This window comes from Pseudoliparis swirei, chromosome 6, assembly GCF_029220125.1.
Source record: "Pseudoliparis swirei isolate HS2019 ecotype Mariana Trench chromosome 6, NWPU_hadal_v1, whole genome shotgun sequence".
Classification (NCBI taxonomy): domain Eukaryota; kingdom Metazoa; phylum Chordata; class Actinopteri; order Perciformes; family Liparidae; genus Pseudoliparis; species Pseudoliparis swirei.
The window spans coordinates 1,914,114-1,937,956 of NC_079393.1; the positions used below are offsets into that span (position 1 = coordinate 1,914,114).

Consider the following 23,843-nt stretch of genomic DNA (forward strand, 5'->3'; position numbering starts at 1 on the left):
TGAACAAAAGAAACATGTTTAAAAAGGTACATTAACGTAGCCCCCTAGTGGGTGCAGAGATACAGCCTTTTTAGTTTGGGTATGCACTTTTCAGAGCAGAGGCCTAAAAAAAGCTTGGTTCTTAAAAGCTCTTCCTCCAAGAATACTGCAAAGACCTTTCATCAATAAATCAACCCGGAGCAGACCGGCGCCGGGCCTCACCGTGAACTGCTGGTCCAGCCGCGTCCTCCCAGCAGCCACCGGGGTCAGCAGCTCGTCCACGTAGCGGTGCAGCCGGGCCGCCGCCACCTCCGTGTCCCCGGACGCGACGGCCTCCGCCAAGGCGTCGTGAATGAACACGTACTGTTCCTGCAGAGACGCCGTTAATCGACCCGGATACAACCCGGATCCACAGAACCAAGCCGCTGGACACGCGTTGACCTCTGACCTCGGTCTGGACCAGGTCGTTCCTCTGCGTGCGGATGTGCTTCAGGAAGCCCGTGATGTTGACGTGGCCTTCGTCCCTCATCTGCGTCAGCATGCTGTCCAGAACCACGTACGTCCCGGTCCGGCCCACGCCGGCGCTGCTCGCCACGCCGGGGGGGGGGGGGGGTTACATCCACGAAGGAGGTCCAGAAAGGCCTCCGTGGTGGTCTGGGTTCAGGTCTGTGGGGATCTAGTTTCAGGTCTGTGGGGGTCTAGTTTCAGGTCTGTGGTGGTCTGGTTTCAGGTCTGTGGGGGTCTAGTTTCAGGTCCGTGGTGGTCTGGGTTCAGGTCTGTGGTGGTCTAGTTTCAGGTCTGTGGGAGTCTAGTTTCAGGTATGTGGTTGTCTAGTTTCAGGTCTGTGGGGTCTAGTTTCAGGTCTGTGGTGGTCTAGTTTCAGGTCTGTGGGGGTCTAGTTTCAGGTCTGTGGGGGTCTAGTTTCAGGTCTGTAGGGGTCTAGTTTCAGGTCTGTGGGGGTCTAGTTTCAGGTCTGTGGTGGTCTAGTTTCAGGTCTGTGGTGGTCTAGTTTCAGGTCTGTGGGGTCTAGTTTCAGGTCTGTGGGGGTCTAGTTTCAGGTCTGTGGGGGTCTAGTTTCAGGTCTGTGATGGTCTGGGTTCAGGTCCGTGGTGGTCTAGTTTCAGGTCTGTGGGGGTCTAGTTTCAGGTCTGTGGGAGTCTAGTTTCAGGTCTGTGGGGGTCTAGTTTCAGGTCTGTGGGGTCTAGTTTCAGGTCTGTGGGGGTCTAGTTTCAGGTCTGTGGTGGTCTGGGTTCAGGTCCGTGGTGGTCTGGGTTCAGGTCCGTGGTGGTCTGGGTTCAGGTCCGTGGTGGTCTAGTTTCAGGTCTGTGGGGGTCTAGTTTCAGGTCCGTGGTGGTCTAGTTTCAGGCCTGTGGGGGTCTAGTTTCAGGTCCGTGGTGGTCTAGTTTCAGGTCCGTGGTGGTCTGGGTTCAGGTCTGTGGGGGTCTAGTTTCAGGCCCGTGGTGGTCTAGTTTCAGGTCTGTGGGGGTCTAGTTTCAGGTCTGTGGTGGTCTGGGTTCAGGTCTGTGGTGGTCTAGTTTTAGGTCTGTGGGAGTCTAGTTTCAGGTCTGTGGGGGTCTAGTTTCAGGTCTGTGGTGGTCTGGGTTCAGGTCTGTGGGGGTCTAGTTTCAGGTATGTGGGGGTCTAGTTTCAGGTCTGTGGGGGTCTAGTTTCAGGTCTGTGGGGTCTAGTTTCAGGTCTGTGGTGGTCTAGTTTCAGGTCTGTGGTGGTCTAGTTTCAGGTCTGTGGTGGTCTAGTTTCAGGTCTGTGGGGGTCTAGTTTCAGGTCTGTGGTGGTCTAGTTTCAGGTCTGTGGTGGTCTGGGTTCAGGTCTGTGGTGGTCTAGTTTCAGGTCTGTGGTGGTCTAGTTTCAGGTCTGTGGGGGTCTAGTTTCAGGTTTGTGGTGGTCTAGTTTCAGGTCTGTGGTGGTCTAGTTTCAGGTCTGTGGTGGTCTAGTTTCAGGTCCGTGGTGGTCTAGTTTCAGGTCCGTGGTGGTCTGGTTTCAGGTCTGTGGTGGTCTGGGTTCAGGTCTGTGGTGGTCTAGTTTCAGGTCTGTGGTGGTCTAGTTTCAGGTCTGTGGGGGTCTAGTTTCAGGTCTGTGGTGGTCTGGGTTCAGGTCTGTGGTGGTCTGGGTTCAGGTCTGTGGTGGTCTAGTTTCAGGTCTGTGGTGGTCTGGTTTCAGGTCTGTGGTGGTCTAGTTTCAGGTCTGTGGTGGTCTAGTTTCAGGTCTGTGGTGGTCTAGTTTCAGGTCTGTGGTGGTCTAGTTTCAGGTCTGTGGTGGTCTGGTTTCAGGTCCGTGGTGGTCTAGTTTCAGGTCCGTGGTGGTCTAGTTTCAGGTCTGTGGTGGTCTAGTTTCAGGTCTGTGGTGGTCTAGTTTCAGGTCCGTGGTGGTCTAGTTTCAGGTCTGTGGTGGTCTAGTTTCAGGTCTGTGGGGGTCTAGTTTCAGGTCTGTGGTGGTCTAGTTTCAGGTCCGTGGTGGTCTAGTTTCAGGTCTGTGGGGGTCTAGTTTCAGGTCTGTGGTGGTCTAGTTTCAGGTCTGTGGTGGTCTAGTTTCAGGTCTGTGCGGGTCTAGTTTCAGGTCCGTGGTGGTCTAGTTTCAGGTCTGTGGTGGTCTGGTTTCAGGTCTGTGGTGGTCTAGTTTCAGGTCTGTGGTGGTCTGGTTTCAGGTCCGTGGTGGTCTGGTTTCAGGTCCGTGGTGGTCTAGTTTCAGGTCCGTGGTGGTCTGGTTTCAGGTCTGTGGTGGTCTAGTTTCAGGTCCGTGGTGGTCTAGTTTCAGGTCTGTGGTGGTCTGGTTTCAGGTCTGTGGTGGTCTGGTTTCAGGTCTGTGGGGGTCTAGTTTCAGGTCCGTGGTGGTCTAGTTTCAGGTCTGTGGGGGTCTAGTTTCAGGTCCGTGGTGGTCTAGTTTCAGGTCCGTGGTGGTCTGGTTTCAGGTCTGTGGTGGTCTAGTTTCAGGTCCGTGGTGGTCTAGTTTCAGGTCCGTGGTGGTCTGGTTTCAGGTCTGTGGGGGTCTAGTTTCAGGTCCGTGGTGGTCTAGTTTCAGGTCTGTGGGGGTCTAGTTTCAGGTCCGTGGTGGTCTAGTTTCAGGTCTGTGGGGGTCTAGTTTCAGGTCCGTGGTGGTCTAGTTTCAGGTCCGTGGTGGTCTAGTTTCAGGTCTGTGGGGGTCTGGTTTCAGGTCTGTGGTGGTCTAGTTTCAGGTCTGTGGTGGTCTAGTTTCAGGTCCGTGGTGGTCTAGTTTCAGGTCTGTGGTGGTCTGGTTTCAGGTCTGTGGTGGTCTAGTTTCAGGTCCGTGGTGGTCTAGGTTCAGGTCCGTGGTGGTCTAGGTTCAGGTCCGTGGTGGTCTAGTTTCAGGTCTGTGGTGGTCTGGTTTCAGGTCTGTGGTGGTCTGGTTTCAGGTCTGTGGTGGTCTAGTTTCAGGTCTGTGGTGGTCTAGTTTCAGGTCCGTGGTGGTCTAGTTTCAGGTCTGTGGTGGTCTGGTTTCAGGTCTGTGGTGGTCTGGTTTCAGGTCTCACCTGCAGTGCACCACCACGGGGCCCTGGTCCTCGGTCCGGGCTCTGGACGACTTGCGGACGAAGCTCAGCAGCGGCAGGGTGAACTCCGGCACGCCCATGTCGGGCCACTGGGTGAACTGGTACTGGGTCACCGTCCGCTCCAGGCTCCGCCCCTTCTGGGAGGCCTGAGGTCGTAAAACGGGTATTAAAATAAAGCTTTAAGAACTCATTTGAGTTTAGTCTGTTGTATTAAACGTTAAATGTAGAAGCAATAAAATAATGGGCTGAATCAATATTGTTGAAATATATTTTAGGAATATTTTTAATTTTTCAGCATTCTATTAATAATTGTGAAATGTAATGATATTTGTATATATTATTATTTTACTTTTAAGGGCATTATTGAATCATTAAAAATAGGTGATTTCAGTTGACTCAATTGTCTTGAATAATTATTAAATTTTATATAATATTGCAAATGTGTGTAAGAAGCTATGTAAATAAAGTTTATCACTTTTGCTATTTTTGTAATTTTTTGGGACATTTTTCAGGTTAAAATGAGTTAAAAAGAATGTTAAACAGGTTTTTAATCACAATTAAATATCTGGATGAAAAGCGACCTCCATTGTTGATTTTTTTCCTCAATTAATTAATAAAATGTCCCACGTCGACGTCCTCAAACTGAAATATTTCACGTTACAGTCACAGACGAATCACTCTGCGATCTGATTGGCCGTTAGCCCCACCTTCTTGGCGAGGACGTTCCTCAGGCCGAAGGTCCTCTGGGTGTAGTGGGCGAGCGCCCTGCTGCTCCTCAGCGTCACCAGGAGGCCGCCGTACTCCTCCTGCGCCTCCGCCGGCCAGTACTGGTCGCACTTCCTCTGAGGAGGCGGAGCATCCGACATCGTGAGTCATTACCTTTATTCAAAGTCACCGGACCGTGACCGACCACCGGGGGGAAGACGGCGTCGCTCACCCGCCCCTTCTCCACCAGGTTGGTGATCATCACGATGACGCCGACGTTTTGCTCCCAGATCATCCGCCAGAAGTCCTCGGTGCTCGACTTCAGGGGCCCCTGAGCGGCGATGTACGACCGCGGCTTCTTAAAACCCTGAAACACGGGGAATAAAACACCCAAAATCATGACACACACACATCACACCTTTCACTTCTATACAACCAGAGGAGTCGCCCCCTGGTGGTCAGGAGAGAGAATGCAGCTTCAACACATGAAGCATAGACTTCTATACAACCAGAGGATACTCCACTGCTCTCCGCCGCACTGCGACGGCGAGAGAAGAAGAACACGTGGACATAAACAACGCTGCGTATGGAATGATTTTAACGAATCCGTTTTGCAAAACGTTTTGTCAGGAAATGAAAACCCGGTGAACACAACGCAGCTCAAGGTCTTCCTCCTTTAGAGCTGAGGAGAGGAAGTCGGCTTCACGCCGGAGACGTGACCTGAACGCCGTTCTGCCTTTCAGAGGCGGAGCGCAGAGCGCCGTGAATAAGGTTTAGAATTATAAGAGTGTGGCGGGGGAGGGGCTCGCCGGGGGAGGAGGGCGCCTCACGTCCACGTAGTTGGCGTTGATGTAGTCGCCCGTCTTCCCGTCTTTGTCCGCCGGCGCCGAGAGTCGCACTCGACTGTGGTCGTCTGGGGGCGAAGGACGGACACACAAACAAATATATTAAATTCAATAAAAGAGCAGCGTCGAGGTCAGAGCGACGCAGAAAAGACTGAGCGTGCTTTAAATGAGGAATAAATCATGTTTTTATTCCACATCCGACAAGAAAACACCAGAAACAACACGGCGTGTTACGGCGTCTCACTTCCTGTCGGCATGAAGAAATACCGTGGCTTCATTTTTAAATGTTCCTAATCTGTCTCTCTGCTGAGCATGGAGGGTGTAAATATATATAGTTATAGGTGTATTTATATTATATACACACAGTATATATATACTGTATACTATAAATATATATATATATAGTAAAAGGTGTATTTATATACACACAGTATACAGGACTGTCTCAGAAAATTAGAATATTGTGATAAAGTTCTTTATTTTCTGTAATGCAATTTAAAAAACAAAAATGTCATGCATTCTGGATTCATTACAAATCAACTGAAATATTGCAAGCCTTTTATTCTTTTAATATTGCTGATTATGGCTTACAGCTTAAGAAAACTCTAAAATCCTATCTCATAAAATTTTAATATTTCCTCAGACCAAGTAAAAAAAAGATTTATAACAGCAAAACAAAATCAAACATTTGAAAATGTCCATTAATGCACTCAGTACTTGGTTGGGAATCCTTTTGCACGGATTACTGCATCAATGCGGCGTGGCATGGAGGCAATCAGCCTGTGGCATTGCTGAGGGTTTATGGATGCCCAGGATGCTTCAATAGCGGCCTTTAGCTCATTTGCATTGTTGGGTCTGGTGTCTTTCAGCTTCTTCTTCATAATACCCCACAAATTCTCTATGGGGTTCAGGTCAGGGAATTGGCAGGCCAATCGAGGACAGTAATGTCATGGTCAGTACACCAGTTACTGGTGGTTTTGGCACTGTGGGCAGGTGCCAGATCATGCTGGAAAATGAAATCCTCATCTCCATAGAGCTTTTCAGCAGACGGAAGCATGTAGTGCTCTAAAATCTCTTGGTACACAGCTGCATTTACTCTGGACTTGATGAAACACAGTGGACCAACACCAGCAGCTGACATGGCTCCCCAAACCATCACTGACTGTGGGAACTTCACACTGGATTTCAAGCAACTTGGATTTTGCGCCTCTTTTGTGTCTTACCCTCCTGATGGAGGGTGTCAATGATGGTCCTCTGGACAGCAGTCAGATCAGCAGTCTTCCCCATACTTGTGATTTAGTTTACTGAACCAAGCTGAGTGTTTTTCAAGGCTCAGGAAACCCTTGCAGGTGTTTCGAGTTTATTAGACGATTCAAGTGATTTGTTTAATACCCTACTAGTATACTTTTTCATGATATTCTAATATTTAGAGATAGGATATTTGAGCTTTCTTAAGCTGTAAGCCATAATCAGCAATATTAAAAGAATAAAAGGCTTGCAATATTTCAGTTGATTTGTAATGAATCCAGAATGCATGACATTTTTGTTTTTTTAATTGCATTACAGAAAATAAAGAACTTTATCACAATATTCTAATTTTCTGAGACAGTCCTGTATATACTGTTTATATATATACTATAAATATATATATATATAGTTGTAGGTGTATTTATATACACAGTATACAGGACTGTCTCAGAAAATTAGAATATTGTGATGAAGTTCTTTATTTTCTGTAATGCAATAAATAAATAAATGTCATGCATTCTGGATTCATTACAAATCAACTGAAATATTACAAGCCTTTATTCTTTATTGCTGATTATGGCTTACAGCTTAAGAAAACTCAAATATCCTATCTCTAAATATTAGAATATCATGAAAAAGTATACTAGTAGGGTATTAAACAAATCACTTGAATTGTCTAATTAACTCGAAACACCTGCAAGGGTTTCCTGAGCCTTGACAAACACTCAGCTGTTATAAATCTTTTTTTTAACTTGGTCTGAGGAAATATTAAAATTTTATGAGATAGGATTTTAGAGTTTTCTTAAGCTGTAAGCCATAATCAGCAATATTAAAAGAATAAAAGGCTTGCAATATTTCAGTTGATTTGTAATGAATCCAGAATGCATGACATTTTTGTTTTTTTAATTGCATTACAGAAAATAAAGAACTTTATCACAATATTCTAATTTTCTGAGACAGTCCTGTATATACTGTTTATATATACTATAAATATATATATATTGAATATATGTAAAGTATATACTATGTATATATATATATATACACACACAATATATATATATATCTATAGTTTATATTTATACACTATATATATACTGTAGAACTAAACTGACATTTGTTTATGTTGTTCAGCTAGTGTATCATTTTCACACACACAAACACACACACACACAAACAGCTAAAGATTAACATCCCTTTCGTAATTTTCAACAAAACCACCAGTCAAACCCGGCCTGTTTACACTGGACCCACGAGTCCAACAGACAACATCTTGACATCGTGAGAGAGACGAGACTCTTACGAACGCCGCGCTGTACTTTTGATGCGTGTGCGGTTTAGGCGTGTGAGCTTCAGGGCAGTTTATAAAAGTGGTACCGCCGGCTCTCCGACAGGAAAGCGTGGTCCGATTTAACATGGAGTTCAATGGAGCAGCCGCTTGGAGTTCATGACGCGTTCAGGCTCACAGAAGCAAATCTGTGAGTCCGTTGGATTTCACGGACGCATGTCTACGACCGCAAGAACGTTCCCTACGTTCTGACCGGACGTGGTGCGCGAGGAGGGAACATTGAGGAAGTTAAGACACTTTGTTTGGAACAATTACGGCGTATTGGTCCGGCTCCTCTGCACTCTAGCTCTGAACATTCCGTTGAATGCACTTTGCTGCCTCCATGGCGATGGATGATGTCATCCCCCTGTGATGTCATCAAGTGAGTGAGCTTTGATCTGTCCCTAGAGAGGAAGCTATATGTAGAGCCAGCTGAAAGGGAGATGTTACATTGCTTCTATTGGATTTACCTCTTCACTACGTCGGATTTACTGAAAACATGAATTTGTATCGCACAACCCATCCTATTGTCTCCATCAGACCACCAGTCTTTTATGGAGACAAGAGTTTCATGGAGACCATGTTTGGCCCTGAAGACCCTCCAGTAACTCCCCCAGAAGAAGATTACCAAGAGTACCACAGCAAAAGGATTTCAACTTTAAAGGACTGGACGAGAAAATATATACGTAAGTCCAAAATAACACAGCTCCACTCGTCCCATAGAGTTCTGGGTCAAAGGTTTTGTGAAGTGTTGGACAAATACAAAATGTTGCAGGAGCAACTCCAAGATGTGACTTCCAATAACCTGGTCCTGGAGGATAAAAACAGGGTCCTGAAAATGACCCAAATTCAACAGCTGAAGGATGAAATAAAGGTCCTGGAGGAGCAGAAACAGATCCAGGAGACCGAAGTCCAACAACTGAAGAACGAAAACAAGGTCCTGGAGAAGACAAAACAGATCCAGGAGACCGAAGTCCAACAGTTGAAGGATGAAAAACAAGTCCTGGAGGAGCAGAAACAGATCCAGGAGACCGAAGTCCAACAACTGAAGCACAAAAACAAGGTCCTGGAGGAGCTGAATCTGATCCTGGAGACCGATGTCCAACAGTTGAAGGATGAAATAAAGGTCTTGGAGGAGCAGAAACAGATCCAGGAGACCAGAGTCCAACAGTTGAAGGACGAAAAACAAGTCCTGGAGGAGACAAAACTGATCCCGGGGACCAAAGTCCAACAATTGAAGGATGAAATAAAGGTCCTGGAGGAGCAGAAACAGATCCAGGAGACCGAAGTCCAACAACTGAAGAACAAAAACAAAGTCCTGGAGAAGACAAAACGGATCCAGGAGACCGAAATCCAACAGTTGAAGGATGAAAAACAAGTCCTGGAGGAGACAAAACTGATCCCGGGGATCAAAGTCCAACAGTTGAAGGATGAAATAATGGTCCTGGAGGAGCAGAAACAGATCCAGGAGACCGAAGTCCAACAGTTGAAGGACGAAAAACAAGTCCTGGAGGAGCAGAAACTGATCCCGGAGACCGAAGTCCAACAGTTGAAGGATGAAATAAAGGTCCCGGAGGAGCAGCAACAGATCCAGGAGACCGAAGTCCAACAACTGAAGAACAAAAACAAGGTCCTGGAGAAGACAAAACGGATCCAGGAGACCGAAATCCAACAGTTGAGGGATGAAAAACAAGTCCTGGAGGAGACAAAACTGATCCCGGGGACCAAAGTCCAACAGTTGAAGGATGAAATAAAGGTAACGGAGGAGCAGCAACAGATCCAGAAGACCGAAGTCCAACAACTGAAAAACAAAAACAAGGTCCTGGAGAAGACAAAACGGATCCAGGAGACCGAAATCCAACAGTTGAAGGATGAAAAACAAGTCCTGGAGGAGACAAAACTGATCCCGGGGATCAAAGTCCAACAGTTAAAGGATGAAATAATGGTCCTGGAGGAGCAGAAACAGATCCAGGAGACCGAAGTCCAACAGTTGAAGGACGAAAAACAAGTCCTGGAGGAGCAGAAACTGATCCCGGAGACCGAAGTCCAACAGTTGAAGGATGAAATAAAGGTCCCGGAGGAGCAGAAACAGATCCAGGAGACCGAAGTCCAACAACTGAAGAACAAAAACAAGGTCCTGGAGAAGACAAAATGGATCCAGGAGACCGAAATCCAAAAATTGAAGAACAAAAACAAGGTCCTAGAGGAGACCAAACCGATGCCGGAGACTGAAATTCAACAGTGGAAGGACGAAATAAAGCTCCTGGAAGACATCTGTCTGAAGATGAAAAAGAAGAGGAGAGTCTTTGGCAGGATGGGGGACAGAGAGTTCGAGCTGGACAGGATGAAAAGAAAAATGCAGAATACGAATTAGGGTTTCTTCAAGGGTATATTCCAGAGGGCGGCGGCGTGCGACGACGGCCACACCGAACCCGTCCTTCATTCGTCAGTGTTTCCGCCCCCCTGAAATCTCTGCCCGCCACCCTGTAATTGTCTCTATGGTGCCAGATTACAGCAGGAGTAATTTAAGGTCCTTTTCGCCGGCTCCAGTTCCCCGTGTCCCGTCGCCGGCTCAAGTTCCCCGTGACCCGGCGGCGGTTCCAGTTCCCCGTGTCCCATCGCCGGCTCAAGTTCCCCGTGTCCCGTCGGCGGTTCCAGTTCCCCGTGTCCCGTCGCCGGCTCCAGATCCCGGTGACCCGGCGGCGGTTACAGGTCGCCGTGTCCCGTCGGCGGTTCCAATTCCCCGTGTCCCGTCGCCGGCTCAAGTTCCCCGTGTCCCGTCGGCGGTTCCAATTCCCCGTGTCCCGTCGCCAGCTCCAGGTCCCGGTGACCCGGCAGCGGTTACAGGTCCCCGTGTCCCGTCGCCGGCTCCAGTTCCCCGTATCCCGTCGCCGGCTCCAGTTCCCCGTGTCCCGCCGCTGCTGTTCCCAGACGCGGCGGTTCCCGTGTCCGCCGCCGCTCCAGGTCCCGTGACCCGGCGGTTCCCGTCGCCGGCTCCAGGTCCCGGTGACCCGGCGGCGGTTCCAGTTCCCCGTGTCCCGTCGCCGGCTCAAGTTCCCCGTGACCCGGCGGCGGTTCCAGTTCCCCGTGTCCCGTCGCCAGCTCCAGGTCCCGGTGACCCGCAGCGGTTACAGGTCCCGTGTCCGCCGGCTCCAGTTCCCGTGTCCCGTCGCGGCTCAAGTTCCCGTGTCCCGCCGGCGTTCCAATTCCCGTGTCCTGGCCGCCAGCTCCAGGTCCCGGTGACCCGGCAGCGGTTACAGGTCCCCGTGTCCCGTCGCCGGCTCCAGTTCCCCGTATCCCGTCGCCGGCTCCAGTTCCCCGTGTCCCGTCGCCGGCTCAAGTTCCCCGTGACCCGGCGGCGGTTCCCCGTGTCCCGTCGCCGGCTCCAGGTCCCGGTGACCCGGCGGCGGTTCCAGTTCCCCGTGTCCCGTGACCCGGCGGCGGTTCCAGTTCCCCGTGTCCCGTCGCCGGCTCCAGGTCCCGGTGACCCGGCGGTGGTTCCAGGTCCCGGTGACCCGGCAGCGGTTACAGGTCCCCGTGTCCCGGCGGCGGCTCCAGTTCCTCGTGTCCCGTCGCCGGCTCAAGTTCCCCGTGTCCCGTCGGTTCCAGCTCCAGGTCCCGTGACCCGCAGCGGTTACAGGTCCCGTGTCCCGTCGCTGCTCCAGTTCCCCGTATCTCGCCGCTCGTTCCAGTTCCCGTGTCCCGCCGCTCAAGTTCCCGTGACCCGGCGGTTCCCGTGTCCCGCCGTGGCTCCAGGTCCCGTGACCCGCGCGGTTCCAGTTCCCGTGTCCGTCGCGGCTCCAGTTCCCGTGACCCGGCGGTTCCAGTTCCCGTGTCCCGCCGCCAGCTCAGTTCCCCCGTATCGCCGCGGCTCCAGGTCCGTGACCCGGTTCTTCCAGGTCCCGTGACCCGCGGCAGCTTCCAGTTCTCGTGTCCGTCGCCGCTCCAGTTCCCCGTGTCCGCCGCGGCTCCAGTTCCCGTCCTCTCGCCGCCTTCTCTCACTCTCTCGCCCTCCTCGCCTCTTCCCTCGTGTCCCTCGCTCTCTCGCCTCCCTCTCTCGCCTCCTCCTCTCTCTCTCTCTCGACCCTCCTCTCTCCTCTCTCCGCTCTCCTCTCTCGTGACTTCTCCTCTCCTCTCTCTCACCCTCTCTCGACCCCTCTCTCTCCTCTCTCTCGCCTCTCTAGTTCTCGCTGCCTCCCTCTCTCTCAACTCTCCTCTCTCTCTCTCTCCTCTCTGCCTCCTCTCTCCTCTCCTCTCTCTCTCTCCTCTCACCTCTCTCGCTCTCTCTCTCGCCCCTCTCGCCTCCTCTCTCCCTCCCTCTCTCTCGCCTCTCTCTCTCTCGCCTCCCTCTCCTCCTCTCCCTCGCTCTCTCTCTCTCTCTCTCCTCTCTCGCCTCCCCTCTCTCTCCTCTCTCCTCTCTCTCGCACTCTCTCCTCCTCGCCTCTAGCTCTCTCTCTCGCCTCCTCTCTCTCTCTCTCACTCTCTCCTCTCGCTCTCACTCTCTCTCCTCGCCTCTCTCGCCTCTCTCTCCTCAGCTCCTCTCTCTCGCACTCTCTCTCTCTCTCTTTCTCGCCTCCTCTCTCTCTCTCTCTCTCTCTCCTCTCTCGCTCTCCTCTCTCTCTCTCGCCTCTCTCTCTCTCAGCTCTCTCTCGCTCTCTCTCTCTCTCTCCTCCTCTCCCTCTCAGCCTCTCTCTCACTCCTCTCTCGCCTCTCTCGGCCTCAGCTCTCTCTCTCTCTCTCTCCCTCGCCTCTCTCGCCTCTCTCTCTCTCCTCTCTCTTCTCTCGCCTCTCTCTCTCTCAAGCTCTCGCCTCTCTCCTCGCCTCCTCTCTCTCTCTCTCTCCCTCTCGCCTCCTCTCTCCTCCTCTCGCCTCTCTCTCTCGCCTCTCTCCGCTCTCTCTCTCGCCTCTCTCTCTCGCCTCTCTCTCTCTCTCTCTCTCCTCTCGCCTCTCCTCTCTCTCTCTCGCCTCCTCTCTCCGCTCTCCCTCTCCTCTCTCTCGCCTCCTCTCTCTCTCTCTCTCTCTCTCCTCTCCCTCTCGCCTCTCTCTCTCTCCCTCTCTCTCGCCTCTCCGCCTCTCTCGCTCTCTCCTCTCCTCTCTCTCTCTCTCTCCCTCGCCTCTCTCTCTCGCCACTCTCTCTCCTCTCTCTCGCTCTCTCTCGCCACCTCTCTCTCTCTCTCGCCTCTCTCACTCTCGCCTAGCCTCTCTCGCTCCTCTCTCTCTCTCTCTAGCTCTTCGCCTCCTCTCTCCCTCTCTCTCTCTCCTCTCCTCTCTCTCTCTCGCCTCTCTCTCTCCTCTCTCTCCTCTCTCCTCCTCTCTCCTCCTCTCTCGGACTCCTCTCCCTCCTCTCTACTCTCTCCTCTCTCGCCTCTCCTCTCTCTCTCGCTCCTCTCTCTCTCGCTCGCTCTCTCTCTCTCGCTCTCTCACTCTCTCTCTTGCTCGCTCTCTCGCTCTCGCTGCCGCTCACACGTTTGGCCGGCGCCCGTAAAAGGGGCGGAGCTTCTCTCAGTGAGGATGAGTGGCGATATATTATTTATGTCACATTAACTTCAGTGGTTGTTGACAGGCTAACGGTCTCCCACACACATTTAGCGCGTCAACACGGTTTATTGACTATTTAAATTATTTGGTATATAATGTTTTTTGACAGTATATATTATATTTTTTTCTTCATCTCAACATGTTAAGAGGGGCGGCGCGCTAGCGCCCTCTATGGACACAACCAGTGTATACGATATACACGTTGACAAGATTATAAACGTATAAGTGCCATCACGTTGCTGATTGGCCGAACCACCTGTCAATCAAACTCCATCAGGTACTCACAGGCCAGGATGTTGCTGTATCGGTTTTTACTTTGGTTGTCGGGGTGGTTGGAGCCGTCGGTCGTCATGTCCACCGTGCACGCCTGAACCTCCTACACACACACACACACACGCACACACACGTTACTGGCTGGGTATGCTATAATAATCTGATATACTATATTATCTTAAAAGCTGAAACATTAAGCTAACGTGGAAGTGGCGGAGGTTTTGTCCACTCGAGGCTCCGAGTTCGTCCCCATAGACGACGAAATCCACGAGTTGTTGTCATAGTATTCAGGTTCAATACGTCACATTTACTCCATTATTTAAAGACTTTTAGAGAATGTACTCGACCCTGAAGGTGAGGTCAGGGGTCAGAGGTCAGTTTAACGTCGAGAGAAAAGATACTCAACGACATATTTGTGGATTTTAAATCTGTTATATTTCTACTTAAGTAAAGGACTTCTCCTGTGGGTGTGTTCAGAGCGTTGCATACACATTTAACAAGACAACAACAACACACTGCCCCACAGCCACGAGGGCGGCGGCCTCCGTCAGGAGGAGGCGGGGCCTCTTACCTCGTAACTCTCCTTCAGTATCTAATGGCGAGGTGTGAAGCAGCAGGCCGGACACAGTCACCCAGAGAGGTGCAAGAAGACACATTACAACACAAAATACACAACTAGTACACACCAAGTACGCACAAAATACACACCAAGTACCCACAAAATACACACACAATATACACCAAGTAATAATATACACAATAATTAAATACACCAAGTACATTAAAATACACACCAAGTACGCACAAAATACACCATAATCTATAAAATACACACCAAGTAATACACAAAATACATAATATAATACACACCAATATTAAAATACATACAAAATAATAATCTAAGTACGCATTAAATAATCACACACAATCTAATAAAATAATAATAATCACATAATATTAATAAAATAACAATACTAAGTACACATAAATACATAATAATAAATAATAACAATTGGCAAACACAATAATAATAATACACACCAAGTAATAAATATACATAATAAATAAAATAATAATAATAAATAACACATAAAATACACACCTATAATTTAATAATATACACCAATACACACCAAGTACCATTAAATACACACAATAATACATTAATAAACATAATAATATACACCAATAATAATAAAATACACCAAGTAATCACAAAATACACACTAATCTAATAAAATACACAATCTAATAACAAATAATTAATAAATATTAATAATACACTAATAAGTACACACAAAATACAAATATTAATAATATCAAAAATACACACCAATACACAATAAAATACACATACACAATATAATACACACACACCAAGTACGCACAAATACACAAATAACACCAGTAAATAATACACCAAGTACCCACAAAATACACACAAAGTACGCACACAATATACACCAAGTACACACCAAGTACCCACAAAATACACACAAAATACACACCAAGTACGCACAAAATACACACCAAGTACGCACAAAATACACACCAAGTACACACAAAATACACACCAAGTACGCACAAAATACACACCAAGTACGCACAAAATACACACAAAATACACACCAAGTACGCACACAATATACACCAAGTACACACCAAGTACGCACAAAATACACACCAAATACACACCAGGTACGCACACACACACCTCAAACTCTCGTTGGAAGCCGTTGGTGTCGTGGAGTTCGGCCACGTGTTCCACAAACTGCTTCACGGGGAAAGACGTGTGTGCGTCTGGAAACAGGAAACAGGGGTGTGAGATGTGTGTATTTCTGCTGTTGTGTTAGAATTGAAGTGTGTGTGTGTGTGTGTTACCAGGTGTCAATCCAGAAGGCGGTGCGGCGATGACTCTCGGTGACGAGTTGTCGTCGATGTAGAAGTGAGCCGTCTGAAAACAGGTCCTACACACACACACACACACACACACACACACACACACACACACACACACACACACACACACACACACACACACACACACACACACACACACACACACACAATCTTATTTTGAAAATCCTCTTCAAAAAACACATTCCAGGAAATAAACAATGACTGTAATTAAGACAAGACAAAAATATCGTCTTCACAACATCACGAACAGAAAATCCAAAAATATTGATGGAAAGCGTTTTTGATTTAGAGCACAACTCTAATCCGTAAAGGAGTAACCGGGGGAGGAGGAGACGCTCTGCTCCGGTCTTCCCGCTCGGCTTCAGCCACATTTCACATTTGGGGGAATCCTCGTAATCTGCCCAGCAACACGGGACGAGATGTTCCGTTAATCCGCGACACGGTTTTAACCGGATCAGGTCGGTTCTGGTGAAGCGGCGACGTGTCGGGCCAGAAATGGTCATCGGGGATTATCGCCCACGGCAACAACAGGCGGATTAGAGGCCTGGAGAAACCACACGGTTGTTCTCCGTGATCTCCTCCACGGATTATCATGTTGTTATTGATCAGACTTCAATCAATAACAACAGCAACGACAACCTGATCGGCTCCTTTTCAAAATCAATAAACTTCAGAAAAATAAACATTATTCACACAACACATTGTACTTCTGTGGACCGAGCGGAACGAAAACATGATTTTATGGCGAGCCATGAATATTAAAATAATGTTAATCTCAGCTCTTCTTTAGGGGTAAAAGTAGCTTTTAGTTTTATATTTATTAATGTGAACTCTCTATGCTAAATGAAGATATAAATACTTCATAAATAAGGAATAAATCGAGAGAAGTAGAGTCATTGATATAGACTTCTATACAACCAGAGGAGTCGCCCCCTGGTGGTCAGGAGAGAGAATGCAGCTTTAACACATGAAGCATAGACTTCTATACAACCAGAGGAGTCGCCCCCTGCTGGTCAGGAGAGAGAATGCAGCTTTAACACATGAAGCATAGACTTCTATACAACCAGAGGAGTCGCCCCCTGGTGGTCAGGAGAGAGAATGCAGCTTTAACACATGAAGCATAGACTTCTATACAACCAGAGGAGTCGCCCCCTGGTGGTCATGAGAGAGAATGCAGCTTTAACACATGAAGCATAGACTTCTATACAACCAGAGGAGTCGCCCCCTGGTTGTCAGGAGAGAGAATGCAGCTTTAACACATGAAGCATAGACTTCTATACAACCAGAGGAGTCGCCCCCTGGTTGTCAGGAGAGAGAATGCAGCTTCAACACATGAAGCATAGACTTCTATACAACCATTCTCCATCTTCAGGTGCACCAACAATCTGCCAGTATATTCCTATAAATAAGCTTTTCTTTCTTATATCTGAACATGTCTCTCATATCTAAACATCCTCAAACTGAAAGTGGGCGTCGCCATGTCACACAGCAGCAGGATTGTGGGCGTGGCCTCCCGCTGCTCGACAAGACGCCGACACGTTTGCTCCTGTCAGACATCGGGCGGATGTCCCCCCCCCCCCCCCCCGGGGCTGAGTGGCGGCTCGTGGCCGAGGTACTTGCTTCCCCGGGGATTACCCCCCCCCCCCCAGATTATTAGGGATTAGCGTGTTGCTCAATCTGAGATGCAACAACAAGCAGAACAACATGTGGAGGTTTGGGCTTCTCCTCCTGAAGAGGTTCACAAAAGAAGAAGAAGGACTTTTAAAACACTCACAGGAACTTCTGTTGGCTGAGAATCAAGTTTTGAATATTGTCGATAAAAATAATTATAAAAAAACGACAAAGACTCTCAAGGTTAAAAAGGAGGAGAGGAACAACATGCGGTCAGGAGAGATGAAAGGATCCATTCAGTCAGCATTGTTACTGAAGGGGGACACACACACACACACACACACACACACACACACACACACACACACACACACACACACACACACACACACACACACACACACACACACACACACACACACACACACACACACACACACACACACCAGGAGTATCTAGAGATATGATGGGGTTGAAGGGTTGTGTGTGTGTTAGAATCAAAGTCTATTTTCACTGCAGAAAGAATGAGTTTGACTCCTCTGGTTGTATAGAAGTCTCTGCTTCATGTGTTAAAGCTGCATTCTCTCTCCTGACCACCAGGGGGCTCCTCTGGTTGTATAGAAGTATCTATAGTGACTCTACTTCTCTTGATGTATTCCCTCAGTAAACATGAGTTTATGTCTCAGTCTCTAGTTTCTAGTCTTCTTCTATACAGCATGATGTCATCGTTTATACATCATAATCCAAGATGGCGGCCAACACAAAGCCTCTGGCTCCTTGGCCCTCGAGGGCCCCAGATGATCCACAAACGTGCGATAGATTTCGACCAATGACGCGTCGGTTACACTCCTCCTCCTCCTCCTCCTCCTCCATCATATAACTTCGATGTAATACTCGTGTATGTGTTTATTAAGGGGGGGAGAGGGAGTGCGAGAGAGAGCTGGTCGTGCCCCCCCCCCCTAGTGGCGGACCCCCTCACTGACCTCCAGTAGACCAGGATGCCGATGAGGACCAGCAGGCCGAGGCCGGTGAGCGTGGAGATGACGGCCAGCGGGACCACGGCCCTCCGGCCCCCGAGGGCCCCGACTCTGGACTCGTGGCTGCTGCTGTTGGCGTCTGCAGGGACCAGAAGAAGAACGATGACGCTTCAGCAGGCCTGGTGCATGCTGGGAGTTCACTGGTTCTGCTTCTCAGAGGGATATGTAACCATTTATGGTCATATAACTCATACTTTATATATATATATATATATATATATAAAGTTTACTTTCCTCTCCTGCACAATCGCACTGAAAACGTGTTGTTGTTGTTGTTGTTGAGCGGTTCACACATTCATTCAGCCGTAACAGATTGGTTTCTGCCGGATGGTCAAAAGGGCAAAAGAGGAAAAACCGAAAGAAAAGGTCCAGAAGGATAAAAAAGGTTCTCATCGACACCATGAAACTCCTCCTCAGGTCAGGGAGGAAGAGGAGGAGGAGGAGCTATTGTTTTATTTATGTTTAAATATGCTAAATGAGGCGTTACCAACACGTCACGTGCTTCAGGTCAGTCAGTATTCACATAGTTGGACACTTTGTTGACCCTCAAGGACTGAAGCTCCACGGAGCTCTGCTGCCCCCTAGTGGCCGTGAGAGGAAGGACACAGAGAGCTCTGCTTCCCCCTAGTGGCCGTGAGAGGAAGGACATGGAGAGCTCTGCTGCCCCCTAGTGGCCGTGAGAGGAAGGACACAGAGAGCTCTGCTTCCCCCTAGTGGCCGTGAGAGGAAGGACATGGAGAGCTCTGCTGCCCCCTAGTGGCCATGAGAGGAAGGACATGGAGAGCTCTGCTTCCCCCTAGTGGCCGTGAGAGGAAGGACACGGAGAGCTCTGCTTCCCCCTAGTGGCCGTGAGAGGAAGGACATGCATTCCGATAAAAAAAATAAAAAAAGTCTGCATATTCGTTTTGATTGAAGCTTTCATCAGCAGGTAAACATTTGATCTTCTAAATAAATCATCCCAAAAAAAATAATAAACAAAATAAACCAAAAAAATAAAATACAAATTTAGATTGAAAGAAAACTAAAAAAGTCCCAAACTATTAACGACTAAAGTAAAAATAATGAAGCAGATTCATCGATTAGTTGTAAATAAAATCAACTAAAACAATCGGGACAGTTTTAACGTTTGGGTTATTCATTTGATGAGTGACCTCTCGGGCAATGCATGCTGGGAAATGCCCCACCCCCTTAAACAGACACATGGATGGTTGACACTAAAAGGATGAATGGGAGGAGGAGGAGGAGGAGGAAGATGGCGGCTCCAGGTTACTTTGCTTTCTCGCTTCCACCGGTACAAAAAAAGAAGAAAGAAGTGAAATGTGTTTCTGAAGATGGAGGATGAGTCATCTCGTCTCTCGACGCCACGGCGGCGCTTTTACCTGCGACAGGCTCCTCCCCCTCCGACCCTCTTTCCGTGTGCTCGGAGATACTGAAGTCGGAGGACGTCTCGATGTCGCCCCGCTGCCCCGAGCCGCTCTGCTCCTCCTCCTGCTCCTCTTCCTCGCCGGGCGGAGCCCACGTCGCCGGCGCCACAGGAGGAGGAGCGGCCGCCGCCGGCGTCACGCCTCCCGCCTCCGAGGCGGCGGCGGCGCTGCCGCTCTCGCTATCGAAGTAGAACGCCGAGGAGCGGCCGTCCGCGTCGTCGGGGGACGCGCCGGAGGCGGAGCTCGAGGCCTCGGTCCAATGAGGGAGCGGCGCGCTCTCTCCGGAGGCCGAGGCCTGAACGGCGTCCCAGTCCGGATCCACGGGGAACAGGGCGGAGCCCGAGGCGACGCCGCTGGCGTCCGTGGCCGGGGGAGGGAGGGCGGAGCTTCGGAGCGCGGCGGTGGAGTTCCCGGGATCCCCGCCGCCGGTCGGCGGCGTGGCTGCAACAGAAACGGGGGGCGAGTCACCGCGGGCGAGCGGGAGGAGGGCCGCCGCCGTGGGGGCGATGGACGCCGCCACCGAGAGAGAGAGCGGGAGCTCGTCCGCAGAGAAGCCGCCGGCGCTGGAGAAGAGCGCCGCGCCGCCGGAGCTCCACGCCGAGGTCGGGGGGGCGGCGGCGTGCGGCCAGGACGGGGGCGGCGTGGGCTCCAGAGAGCAGCTGCACGCCGCCGCCGCGTCGCTGGCGAAGGGAAACCCGTCACCGCCGAGGAGAGACGCCTCCTCGCCGCCGGAGAGCGAGCGGGACGAGGCCGGAGCGCCGAGGAAGAGGAGGGTGAAGTCGGCCGAAGGCTGGAGGGTCGGGCCGCCGAGAGACGGGGAGACCGCCGGGCGGCGCCAGGCGGGTTCGGACGGATCCGGCGCCACCCGGAGGGGAGGAGTCTCGCTAAACACCGGGCGGTCGCCCGAGGAGGTCGACGAAGACGAAGAAGAAGAAGACCCGGACCAAAAATCACCGTCACCGCTATCGTCGAAGCCGCCGCCGGGGGAGAGGGGAGGGAGGGGTGGGTGAGAGGGGGAGGAGTCAGGGGGCGTGGCGGTTGAGGGAGGAGCCGGGTCTCGGCTCGCGGTAGCGGCATGCTGGGAGTCCGGGGCAGAGGGGGTCACCGGGGGCGAGGAGGGAGGGGCATGCAGGCAGGAGGAGGAGTCACACGGTGAGGAGGAGGAGGGGAGGAGCTCACCGTTGGACATCGGCTGCGTGGTCAGCGAGAGAACGCCACCCGACCGGACGGAGGTCGTGGTGGACGGCGAGCGAGGAGGAGGGGCTTCAGCCGGGGGGGAGGCGGCGGTCTGGAGACCTCCGGGACCCGGGGACACGCCCACGCCGGAGGCGGCGTCGTCCTCGTCCACGAAGAACGGCGACGGCGTTGTCGTCGCGCCGCTGGAAGAAAGACTTTTACCTTTCGTCTCCACGCTGGCGAGTGTGGGAGAAGTGGGAGGAGCCTGAGCAGTGGGAGGAGCCACAGCGTTTGTTTTCTCTGTCGGAATCAAACCTCCGAGTTCCGTCGGGGCTCCCCCGGTCGTGGAGAGAAAAGGGGCGTGGCCACTGAACTCGGCTCCTCCCGTGGTTTGTGCCGCGGCGCCCGGTGGACGCGTGGCGGTACTGCGGGGCCCCGCCTCTTCGGCGTGGCCGGACCGGGAGGGTCCGACAGGGGGAACCGGGTCGGCCGTGGAGGTTCTCCTCAGACCGGGTTCCTCCGTCGGGGTCCCGGCGCCGAGCGGAGGAACCAGAGGCCCGGAGGACCTCGGGGGGTCGGTGGGGGTCCAGGAGAGACCGTCGTCCTCAGTCTGGACCGGATGGGCCCAGAACGGGTCGGGTTCATAGGTACCCTGTTAGAGAGAGGGGGGGGGGGGGAGAGAGCTTGGTGAACATGCCTCTCTTCGTTGAAGCGCTTGAAGGATGAAGATCACGTTTTCTCACCTCGTCTTCGTATTCATCAGGATTCACATCAATTTCTAGAAGAAAAGAAAAAAGTCTGGTTGAATCACACAAATAAAAATAAGAATTCTCAGAAACACAAAGGAGAGAGGAAGAGGAGAGAGGAGAGAGGAAGAGGAGAGAGGAGAGAAGAAGAGGAAGAGGAGAGAGGAGGAGGAGAGAAGAAGAGGAAGAGGAGAGAGGAGAGAGGAAGAGGAGAGAGAAGAAGAGGAAGAGGAGAGAGGAGGAGAGAGGAAGAGGAAGAGGAGAGAGGAAGAGGAGAGAGAAGAAGAGGAAGAGGAGAGAGGAAGAGGAGAGAAGAAGAGGAAGAGAGAGGAAGAGGAGAGAGAAGAAGAGGAAGAGGAGAGAGGAAGAGGAGCAGACTTCTGTTTCAAGCTTATTAATTCAAACAAAACACAGAAACATTTTGCAATGAATCATTTTCGTCTCCTGAGGCAAAACAAACACAGGAAAACCTCATGGGGGGTCAGGGGTCTGTGGGTCAGGTGGTCTGGGGTCAGGTGGTCTGTGGGTCAGGTGGTCTGGGGTCAGGTGGTCTGTGGGTCAGGGGTCAGGTGGTCTGGGGTCAGGTGGTCTGGGGGTCTTGGCTCTTACCTCTCTGAGTCACACATCATGGAGACCAGTTCAAGCTGGTTTGTGAGGCGTGAGGTTTAATGAGGTCAAAGGTCAAAGGTCGTAAAGGTCGCGCTGACACGATGTTCATCCATTAGAAGTTTTAGTAAATTATCAAATAAAAACATCAAAAAATACATTTCGATTTTTGTGATTTAATTTAAACTTTTCCAAAATGTGAAAATATGAAATAATTATTGGTCAACTGACATTTAATATAATTATTTTTAGTTATAATATATAACATAATATTTGTTTTTTGTTTTTCCTGAATCTTAAATCTTAAATCAAATAAAAATACATTAGGGACACACAAAGAATATCAAATAACTGGGAGAGTGAAATGAGAGTGAAATGAGAGTGAGATGAGAGTGAGATGAGAGTGAAATGAGTGAGATGAGAGTGAGATGAGAGTGAAATGAGAGTGAGATGAGAGTGAGATGAGAGTGAGATGAGTGAAATGAGAGTGAGATAATAGTGAGATGAGTGAAATGAGAGTGAAATGAGAGTGAGATGAGAGTGAAATGAGTGAGATGAGAGTGAAATGAGTGAGATGAGAGTGAGATGAGAGTGAAATGAGAGTGAGATGAGAGTGAAATGAGAGTGAGATGAGAGTGAGATGAGAGTGAAATGAGAGTGAAATGAGAGTGAGATGAGTCAAATGAGAGTGAGATAATAGTGAGATGAGAGTGAAATGAGAGTGAGATAATAGTGAGATGAGTGAAATGAGAGTGAAATGAGAGTGAGATGAGAGTGAGATGAGAGTGAGATGAGAGTTAAATGAGAGTGAGATGAGAGTGAGATGAGAGTGAGATAATAGTGAGATGAGTGTGAGATGAGAGTGAGATGAGAGTGAGATAATAGTGAAATAATAGTGAGATGAGAGTGAGATAATAGTGAGATAATAGTGAGATGAGAGTGCGATGAGTGTGAGATGAGAGTGAGATAATAGTGAGATAATAGTGAGATGAGAGTGAGATAATAGTGAGATAATAGTGAGATGAGAGTGAGATAATAGTGAGATGAGAGTGAGATAATAGTGAGATGAGAGTGAGATAATAGTGAGATGAGAGTGAGATGAGAGTGAGATAATAGTGAGATGAGAGTGAGAGTGAGATGAGAGTGAGATAATAGTGAGATGAGAGTGCGATGAGTGTGAGATAATAGTGAGATGAGAGTGAGATGAGAGTGAGATGAGTGAAATGAGAGTGAGATGAGAGTGAGATAATAGTGAGATGAGTGAGATGAGAGTGAGATAATAGTGAGATAATAGTGAGATAATAGTGAGATGAGAGTGCGATGAGTGTGAGATGAGAGTGAGATGAGAGTGAGATGAGAGTGAGATAATAGTGAGATGAGAGTGAGATAATAGTGAGATGACAGTGCGATGAGTGTGAGATAATAGTGAGATGAGAGTGAGATGAGAGTGAGATGAGAGTGAGATGAGAGTGAGATGAGAGTGAAATGAGAGTGAGATGAGAGTGAGATGAGAGTGAGATGAGAGTGAGATGAGTGAGATGAGAGTGCGATGAGTGTGAGATGAGAGTGAGATGAGAGTGAGATGAGAGTGAGATAATAGTGAGATGAGAGTGAGATGAGAGTGAGATGAGAGTGAGATAATAGTGAGATGAGAGTGAGATGAGTGAGATGAGAGTGAGATAATAGTGAGATGAGAGTGCGATGAGTGTGAGATGAGAGTGAGATAATAGTGAGATGAGAGTGAGATGAGAGTGAGATGAGAGTGAGATAATAGTGAGATGAGTGAGATAATAGTGAGATGAGAGTGAGATGAGAGTGAGATGAGAGTGAGATGAGAGTGAGATGAGAGTGAGATGAGAGTGAGATGAGAGTGAGATAATAGTGA

General features: G+C 49.7%; 2 protein-coding genes across 3 annotated transcripts in view; one reads left to right on the forward strand and one right to left on the reverse strand.

Annotated features, from left to right (window-relative positions):
- Nucleotides 1–23,843, reverse strand: part of ptprz1a (protein tyrosine phosphatase receptor type Z1a) — a 77,052-nt gene that overhangs the window by 5,402 nt on the left and 47,807 nt on the right. Inside the window, exons 11-24 of one of the 2 annotated variants that reach the window (XM_056415712.1) lie at nucleotides 21,350–21,384; nucleotides 20,610–21,258; nucleotides 19,386–19,871; nucleotides 17,953–18,085; nucleotides 15,320–15,405; nucleotides 15,153–15,238; nucleotides 14,010–14,030; nucleotides 13,451–13,541; nucleotides 5,038–5,120; nucleotides 4,440–4,574; nucleotides 4,210–4,344; nucleotides 3,485–3,648; nucleotides 428–563; nucleotides 202–348 (exon numbers count right to left, since the gene is read on the reverse strand). In XM_056415712.1, coding sequence (XP_056271687.1) covers nucleotides 202–348; nucleotides 428–563; nucleotides 3,485–3,648; nucleotides 4,210–4,344; nucleotides 4,440–4,574; nucleotides 5,038–5,120; nucleotides 13,451–13,541; nucleotides 14,010–14,030; nucleotides 15,153–15,238; nucleotides 15,320–15,405; nucleotides 17,953–18,085; nucleotides 19,386–19,871; nucleotides 20,610–21,258; nucleotides 21,350–21,384 — 2,387 coding nt within the window. The remainder of the gene's footprint in view (nucleotides 1–201; nucleotides 349–427; nucleotides 564–3,484; nucleotides 3,649–4,209; nucleotides 4,345–4,439; nucleotides 4,575–5,037; nucleotides 5,121–13,450; nucleotides 13,542–14,009; nucleotides 14,031–15,152; nucleotides 15,239–15,319; nucleotides 15,406–17,952; nucleotides 18,086–19,385; nucleotides 19,872–20,609; nucleotides 21,259–21,349; nucleotides 21,385–23,843) is intronic. The other variant, XM_056415713.1, reaches the window with a different exon arrangement.
- LOC130194678 (rho-associated protein kinase 2-like) lies at nucleotides 7,418–10,530 on the forward strand. Its single transcript, XM_056415714.1, has one exon. It carries the CDS (start codon nucleotides 8,127–8,129, stop codon nucleotides 9,999–10,001), a length of 1,875 nt encoding a protein of 624 aa, XP_056271689.1. The 5' UTR covers nucleotides 7,418–8,126; the 3' UTR covers nucleotides 10,002–10,530.

What these genes read in the sequence shown, in the direction of transcription:
- LOC130194678 (XM_056415714.1), top strand. Translation starts at nt 8,127, where the DNA reads ATGAATTTGTATCGCACAACCCATCCTATTGTCTCCATCAGACCACCA.